The 9,263-nt window shown below is 27.3% G+C and overlaps 1 protein-coding gene across 1 annotated transcript; it reads left to right on the top strand.

Annotated features, from left to right (window-relative positions):
* Positions 1 to 518: 518 nt before the first annotated feature.
* Positions 519 to 9,062, top strand: LOC105151807 (facilitated trehalose transporter Tret1-2 homolog). The gene is made up of 2 exons (XM_087404036.1): positions 519 to 543; positions 801 to 9,062. The coding sequence occupies exons 1-2, from the start codon at positions 519 to 521 to the stop codon at positions 1,751 to 1,753; spliced, it is 978 nt and encodes a 325-aa protein (XP_087260162.1). The 3' UTR covers positions 1,754 to 9,062.
* Positions 9,063 to 9,263: the final 201 nt, after the last annotated feature.

Below are 9,263 nucleotides of genomic sequence, written 5' to 3'. Positions count from 1 at the left end.
AAAGAGAAAGCAAAAAATTCTAAATAGTTAAAGAACATAGAATCGCATTAATAGTAAATAATATATAATAGTTAGAATGAGAATAATTAGAAAGACCGGCACTAGATTTTCTTACGTGCAGTACACAACTTTATTAACAAGATTGATAGAAAAGATATAATATGTTAGACGTAAGTGCATATAAATTAAAATGCGTAAACATTTCGTGTTCTTTTCAGTATAAATTGAAAACATAAAAATTGTTCATTAGATTTCTTCTATGAAGCCAAATTACAAATAAAAAGTTGTCATGTGAGTTAAAAGTTATAAGATTTATGCATAAGTAAGATATAAATTCAAATGAATAAAAATTTAAAAGAAAAAATTAAATAGATTATCATAAACAATAAATCAAATGTTAGATTCAAAGTGATCAGTAAATTAAAAAAAGATTATCACAATCACTTGACAATCCTTTTGTTTGCAACTCAGAAGAAATCTGTTCTGTTTTAATGAACAATTATTATTATCCGTTTTTAATGTATGCTGAAAAAGACTCGAAATGTGAGTCGAATTTGCATTTTTTTTAAATTTAATTTATGTACGTCTTTGTATCTAATGTATTGTATATGCCTTTTTTATCAATCTTTTGTTAATCTAGAGACATTGGTAGTGCCTCAGTGTTAAGGTACGCGCAGTGACACTTAAAATTGTACATTATATACGAAAATCCAGTATCGGCTGTCATTATTTCTTATATTGTTTAAATTAAAATATAAGCATTTATATAAGGATTAATAAGAATTAATGTCTTTTTGCAGCTGTAAGCGGATTATCAATAGGCAATCTAATGATGAGTATCATGGGTGCGTATTTAAGAATGGACGTGAGTGCTACCGTATGCTTGGTTCTTTGCGTCATACTAATAATAATTTTCATTTGGTTGCCGGAATCGCCACATCATTTCATCAAGATTAAACAGGAGTCTAAAGCGCGAATCTCGATACACTGGTATCATCGTGATTGCGATGTAGAATCGGAACTGCAAGCACTGAAGCTCTTTCTCAAAAAGAATAGCAGCTTACCATTTGCAGAAGTTATAAAAGAATTCAAAATTCCATATATTTGGAAAGCACAAATACTCGTATCGCTACTCTTCATGTATCTTCAATGCGGCATAAATAATGTATTATTCTACATGGAGACCATTCTGAGACACACCAAAGTGACAGTCATAAAACCGTCAATGATCGTAATTATCGTTACTGCTATCGGGATTGTCGGCTCTATGCTTTCTATGCTCTTAATCGATAAGTTCGGCAGGCGAATCCTAATAATCCTCTCCACCTTAGCTGTCACGATCTCGCTAATCTGTCTAGGTATACAATATCAGCTTCTTGATGCAGGTTATAATCCCGCTACTCTTCAGGCTCTACCGATTTGTTCAGTGTTGCTCTTCCAGATAGCTTCATACGTAGGTCTCGTCTCGATACCTAACACGGTACTGGGTGAGATCTTTCTGCCACATATTAAGTGCGTAGCTAGCTGTTTCGCCAGCATCATCTGTGCGATATCCTCCTTTATCTCCACATCGACATATCAGCCTTTAATCAATTTAATCACAGAAAAATACTTATTCTACGTGTATGCTTTGTTATTGATAACTGCTGTACCATATATCTATTTCTGCATGCCCGAGACTAAAGGCAAGTCGTTGCAAGAGATTCAAAAAGAACTGGACGGAAGAACTAAACAGTTAGTTGAATCAATTTGAATACATTTCATCGAACTATCGGATGATCGGTCTATAGAAAACTTTTAATAGAATTTGTTTTCTTGCATTTATTACAAAAATTTTTCCACGATAGATCGATAATCAATATCGAGTAATGTTGATATGACGAATAATGATTTAACAAATTGTAGTTTCAATGTAATATTTTTATTTCTCAGCAAACCTACATTTAGTTATTTAGTAACAAGATCAACTGAGTTGATAAAAAAACATTTTAAAGAATAGATATATAAAAATATCACTTCTACTCATTGTATATTATTTTTGCACATGCATTAAACAGCACATGCTGTAAAAATAATTTAATTTTTTATTTTATTTGTAATACGCGATTGTTTAAAATTACTTAATTAAATTTAAATCAAGGGATAAAACTGAAGGCATTACAGTGTACATATTTGAAGCATTACTAGAATATTAGTGGACATTACTGGGCATTACTGAGCATTATTAACTGGGCATTACTATACTGGGCATTACTAACTTTTCTTTACATATAAAAAATAAAAATATCAGCAATACTCGCACAAATCTTAAGAATACAACAATGTGCGAAATACGCTCACAACATTTGTTCTTGATTCACTTGTATGTAATAAATATTTTAATATTTAAATAAAATTATACAATATTATTAATACAAATACATTATATTTATTTGTATCAACAAATCAATTATATAAATATAATAAATCAATATAAAATGTTATTATATATCAAAATTTCCTTAACTTTATGCACAAATGAACCAAAAATTTTCTTATTTTTTTATTAAAGGCGCTTAAATATGTTTTATATGTAAAGTTAAAATTCTCTCTGATTAAGTAACTAGTCTTATTTTACTTTCTGTTATCTTCCAGGAGCTCCCATATTATTCTGGCCATATTAAATAATTACATAATTATGTTTAATAAAGATAATTTACTGGATGAAAAAAACAAGATCATTTGTCTAAACCAATATTTTTATTTTCAATAAATTATTTCTTAAATTCAAATAACATCACAGATTTCTATAAGTAGACTGCTGATTTAATGTGATAGAAAGAGACCTGATTCCGAGCTATCCTTGTTTTGTTTCCCCCAAGCACATATATATATGTATACGTCCAGTCTGTAAATATATGATGTATACTGAGCAATAATTATCCGTGTGATTTATACAAGTGTGAATGTAAAAAATTAAACACGGCGTTGCCCAACCCTATCTTCAAATATGGCGGCGAAGTCGACAGTCTACTTATAGAAGTCTATGAATAACATAAATACATAGCAAAAAATTACTTCTAATAAGATATTTTTTATAGATTTTTGTGTGCGCTCAGATTCTTGAATGCTGAAAATGCACACTCGATATTGCAAACCAAATTTCTCCATCACGTCAGGTTTTCAAAATAACTGACGTATAATACGCAAAAAAAATAGCTTTTCTGCAACATTTAACATTTTTCTATGAAAAAGATGATCTTGAAATGCTGATAAAAAATCATGAATGTATTGTTCATTTTCTATAAAATGCATTTTTTTATTTCAATAATTTTTTTAGCTATGTTATGAAGGTTTTAAATATAAGACCTTTCTAAGATTGTAAATTTTCCGTGATAATGATAATGAAATTGCATATGTATATTTATAATTTCTAAATTATCGATACATAATGTAATTTCTTGTAATAGATTCCACTAAATGTATAATATACGAGTACATATACATATATAAATTCAGACAGAATATATGTGTTATACCGGGTGTTTCAAATCATCCTTTTTATCTTCGCAGGATAAGGTCCAATCGAAAAAAATGTTCTGACAAAAGTTGTATGATTTAAAAAGATCTATTTACTGATCTTATCAGTTTAACCTTAAGTAACCAAACTCGCTAAAGTCAGATCGAGGTTACGTTGATTTTTTTAAATAAAAATCTCCATTTTTTTATTGTATATTTTTATAGCTTATCTCGAGAGTATTTTAAAACACCATAATCAAATATTTTTTCATTAAGTACTTTTTGAGTTATAAAGCTTGAAAGTTACAGTACCTTCGGCATTTGATTGTATGTGATAACCATATGAACATATCTTTATAGCCATAACCGTTAAGATTATAATTATCTTACGATTATGGCTATAAAGAGTCACAATCGTACTTCTTATAATAAAAAAATGTATTGAAGCTACTTTTGGTTGTGGCAACCGTAGTCGTTTTATCCGTGTACATGTGAAAACACAAGCAATAAGAAATAGGAAATAAAGGCCCATAACGATCGAAACTGAATCATTAATGCTTAAATAATTTAACCTGAATTTATATATTATATGTGTACATGCATGCATATATATATCATATTTGTAGTAATTTGAACTCCGCGCCGAATTAATTTTTCCGGACTTAAAAACAGTTAAACTACTGAAACAATATCATAATTAAATTTTTGATGCTCAATAGGCACCTATTAAAGAGATTTTAACATCAAGATAAATCAATCCATTATGTGATTAAATTGCTTATTTTCGAAGTAAACAACATCCATATTAATGCACTTATAATTAATGAATAATAGTCTAAATTTAAATCAATACATTCCTTGTTAAATTAATTAATCTCTCATTGTTTTAGTTAAATTAGCGACATACAAAGTATGAGCAGTAACTTGTAGAGAGAAAGAAATGATAAAAAATAAAACAAATTAATGTAATTGCTCATTATGAATTTAACAACAGAGATCCAAATCTTGAAAACTAGAAGCTCTTTTCTTTTAATTAAATCAAAACTACAAACTACCAAAATTATGCAAAATTTATAATACCAGATTATAAATTATAATCAAATTGATTATTTCAAATTTTTTTCTCATGATTTACACAAATTATCATTATTCATTTTTATTAATGTTTATTACGTTTCCTCTATTCATATAAATTTTCTTTTTTTCTTTAGGTTACATTTCTGTAAATTATAAAATTCTTATATTCAGGTAATATGTATTATTAGTCTTATATGATAAAAAACATAGTAATTCAATTATCTTACAAATACTACCTATGATTTTAAAAACATGCGGGATTGATTGGTTACCTATTGGTATTACTTCTTATCACGTAAGGAGTATTGTCACATTCTTTCTGACGCGCAAAAATAAAAAAATTAAAATTATTAGGTGTTGGAATTAATTCGTAGCGTTTTACAAGTGATGGGAAGTACTTTCATTAATGTATTTTTTAATGCTCATGTGAAATAAATAACATTCTTTCATTAAAAAACGCTACGAATTAATTCCAACACCTAATATTTAACTACGCATGTGTTGCTCATATCAACGTGCTTACATCAATTGTTTCTCATTTTACGTCGAGTTTGTTTCGTCCTTCATGTATATCTGTAAGTTCATTCTCAGCATATTAATCGATTACTATTAATCTCGTTATTAATTAACTACAAGCATTTATCGTTATTACAAAATATCTCCTTCTTCTTATAAATGTTTGAGGCATTTGTAGTATTTCATATTAACATCATATCACAATGTTGCATTAAAATTACTAATAATATTAGATTAATGTTATATAAAACATGGTTTATAAAAGATCTACGTTATTTACTTTTTTAATAGGCAGAGCTTTCCAAAAAGGAGCTCCATTCATTAGACTAAAACTTCAATATGTTATCGCGTTTCCTTGACAGAAAACGTATTAAAATAAAAAATTAAAATAAATATTTTATATATAATAAAAACTTCGATGTATTTGTAATTTGTCATTAAATTATAAACATTATATTAATTTTCTTCCTTTACATTATAAATAAAAACATTTATACCTCATTTAATTATAATTATAAAATTTTAATTTTATATATTCTCTGAGAAAAAGAGAATACGGAAAAAAATAAAAAAGATATCTAATACGTTATCATAAATTAAAAAAATTATTTTATTAAAGCTTTTTCATGTAAATACAAGAAAACTGATAACATATTGTAAAAATATCAAGAAGATATATGACAATGAATAAATGAAATAAAATAAAATGTAAAAAAATATTTTAAAAATAATTATATAAAATGAAATATAGTAAATGGAAAATAATTTGGACTTTTGGATCAATAATCTTATATTTTCAAAATTTTATAAATATAATCAAGTATAAAATCGAAAAATGAACAAAAAATTTCCTTCATTATGAATCATGTTTTCATAAAAGAATGACGTCAGAAATGATATTTATGAAAAAACAAATCGAAGATCTGAACTTGCAGAGTGATACCTGGAAAAATTACCAGAGATATATTTTCCTGTGCTTAGCATAACTCCCCCTACATAATTCCTTTTTACCCTCTCTTCTGATACATGTTAGGTATATATAGCTGTGTATCATGATAAGAAATTAGCAAAACATTGTAACGTGTAATTTATTATATTATAAGTCATCCACCTCTCGATATCATTCCACAGTTGACTGTAACACAGATACTAAAAAAAAAAAAATTTTGTATATTTATAACTCGATTAGAAAACATTTAATTAACCAAAGAATATTGTAATCACTAGAATCTGAAAATTTTGCGTTCATTATTTTTACGTTACAACTTTTTTGAACTTAATTGGATTAAAATGAAAAATTTCCTACTTATAATTTTAAATAATTTAAGTAGTATTTATGATTTATTTTTAAATAAAAACTTTTTTTATTTAATTAGATTGAAAAATTGCATTTCATTCAGAATATTGAATTGAGCAGTATTCACGTTGCACAGAAATTACTGATATTATTTTTCAATTCAACTAAATTAAAAAACTGTACTTCCTATTTACAATTCTGAATTGAGCAATATTCACAGATGTGCACAGAAAATACTAATATTATTTTTGGATTGAAAGGCATAGAGATATGTTCTATGCAATATTGCTTCTATGAATGGATAAAAATGCATTCAGGATTGAAAAGGATTCATTTTAACATTCATGAATCCGTATTTTTTAAAATCTGAATCCATTTTAATCCATTTCAATCCATTCTCATTTGCTGGACAGTGGCGGTTTTTATAGTATCTACTTAATATTTCATTCCTTTAAAGAGATTTACTTCAGTGGTAAATGTTATAAACTTAATTTTTTTTCTCTCACGTCCAATTTCGATAAAACTAAACTCATTCGATGTGTTTTTGCACAAAACGAACGAATTTAATAATAAAATTTTATAACGAAATAGCAAAAAGAAACATTGTTCTACCCTGCGAGGTGAACGTTTGTGTTAAATATATATTTTTATAAAAGTTTTATTAACATATAGCTAAAGATGTAGCTGAAAATACATTAATCTTCATTTTAATAATCTTAAGCCTGGTTGCACCAACTTACTTTGATTTTAAGCAAGACTTAAAACTCTCTTTGTTCTTGTCTCTTTTCGGTTTTAAAACGAGATAGAGAGAATTTTAAGTTCCGCTTAAAATCAAAATTATAATTATGTTAATTATGTTAGTGTAACCGGCCTTTCTGTTAGACGTTTCCTTTTTTAATTCGAAAACTTTCGAGCGAATATCTCAAAATGATATAAGAATTTTTTGTTTTCTTTGATCCATTCTCGACCCTCAATGTGACCCTGATCCATCTTAAGAAACACCCTGTATAATTATACATGTTTATGAATATTTATGCATGTTTATGTATATTTATACATATTTATACATAAAAAATGCATAAAAAATTGTTTACCAGAATTATTTTATTGTATTTTGCTAATAAAATTGTAATAACTTTTTAAATATTATTCTTTATTGTATTATCTAATTTAAAGAAAAGGAGAGTTACTTAAAAATTACTTTAATATTTTATACAAATTCATTTTTGCTAAGAACTTTAAAAAAGGTATATAATTATTTTATAGAATATATAATTATTCAAATCATTTTATTTAACAATGATATAAAAATAATCATTTTTAAATCATTGTCAAATAAAATGATTTAAAAACAAGCAAAAAAAGCTCAATTTTACATAAGAAAAAAATAATATTTACCGCAAGATTGCTCCGCCGATGCCTGATATCTCTCCTAAATTTCCTCCTCTCAGTTGACATTCTCTCTCAGGACACTCACGTAACACTCGCGAATAATACATTATAATCGCGCGCGGACTATAATTTAAGTCCGATAACTTATGGCACTCCCGATGCAAACGCGCGACGCGAACCGGCTGCGGTTCGTTCATTTTCAAGTAAATCGGCAACGAGGGTACGTTAACTTCTCTCGTTGGATTTTTAAACGAAGAGAACGATTTTACTCAAATATTTAAAAATTCATCTAGAAATATCATTCAGATAAATCCGAAAATTTTTAGATACTTGAGAAAAACCGTTCTTTTCGTGTAAATATCCTCTGGGTACTGAGCCCTCTCATTACGTCAAGGTTGTACCCGTGGGAAGATAGTTTGAAAAATGTAATATATGTAGCTATTATCTATATTACTGTACAATTATTATGCAATCGGTTAACTTTTAGAAATGAATATCAAACACACGTCTGCAATTCGTTATCATTGCAAAATAAATTCAAAATAGATAAAAGGGAATCTTTTATTTACAGATGTCTGTAAGATATGATTAGAGTCAATAAAATGGACTAGAGATTAATACAAAAGAGAAACATTTTTTTTATTATCGATAAATAATTTCAAAGTTATGTTTAATTTTTAAATGGATCGTATAAATCAAAACTAAAAAATTAATTAAATTATTAAACTATATTAATCGTGAAAGTAAGAATTGCGTTATTTGCATGAGAATATTCGTATTAACATTGCTTTCTTATAACTCGTGTGAAACCGTTCGTTTAGACAAGTAGAGGTATCGTGTGCCGTTCTTCTTTACATTTCTTTTTGAAATATATAATAATCGTAGAAAATGCTAGATATATAATAAGAAATGTTGTATTTTATGAATGTTCACGTAATACGATTACTAGAATGATTAATTATTCATAAGGTACAATGTTTCGTATTATATTTAGTATTCTTCGCGATAATATTTTAAAAAGTAATGTGAAAGAACCGCACGCGACACGACTACCTATTTCTAAGAATTTCAGTAAGGGACAGCGCAGTAATTACGCGTAAACGTAAACATGACGCGCCGCTCAGTGCCACCCCGTACCATTCTCAACACAAGGTCGCACCAACCGTCTAACTGCCGAAATAAAACGAATATTACGAATAAGTAAAATAATATATTCTTCCCATTTTTAATGTTCTTCGATTAATAAAACGATTATTTCTAGTTTTAGCGGCGCGAGTCGTTTAATGTGATATCATAATTATATTGCGATATACCGAGGAACATATTTGAAGTTTATTTTATAATTTTAAATATCAATTTTTCGTATCAATTACAATGCTGACAAAAGGCAAGAAGTAAAAAGAGATTCTTATTAGCGTGGTCTTTCTTACATAATTGCTCACGTGAAATAATTTTGACATCCCAATATTACATCTCAATTTTG

The sequence above is a fragment of the Acromyrmex echinatior genome, chromosome 3 (genome assembly GCF_024713525.1).
Source record: "Acromyrmex echinatior isolate Ae372 chromosome 3, ASM2471352v2, whole genome shotgun sequence".
Taxonomy (NCBI): domain Eukaryota; kingdom Metazoa; phylum Arthropoda; class Insecta; order Hymenoptera; family Formicidae; genus Acromyrmex; species Acromyrmex echinatior.
This window is presented reverse-complemented; position numbering and strand designations above follow the sequence as displayed.

Coding starts and splice junctions, on each gene's coding strand:
- LOC105151807 (XM_087404036.1), top strand. CDS start 519: ATGTATGCTGAAAAAGACTCGAAAT. Junction 544..800: donor TGCTGAAAAAGACTCGAAAT/GTGAGTCGAATT, acceptor GTCTTTTTGCAG/CTGTAAGCGGATTATCAATA.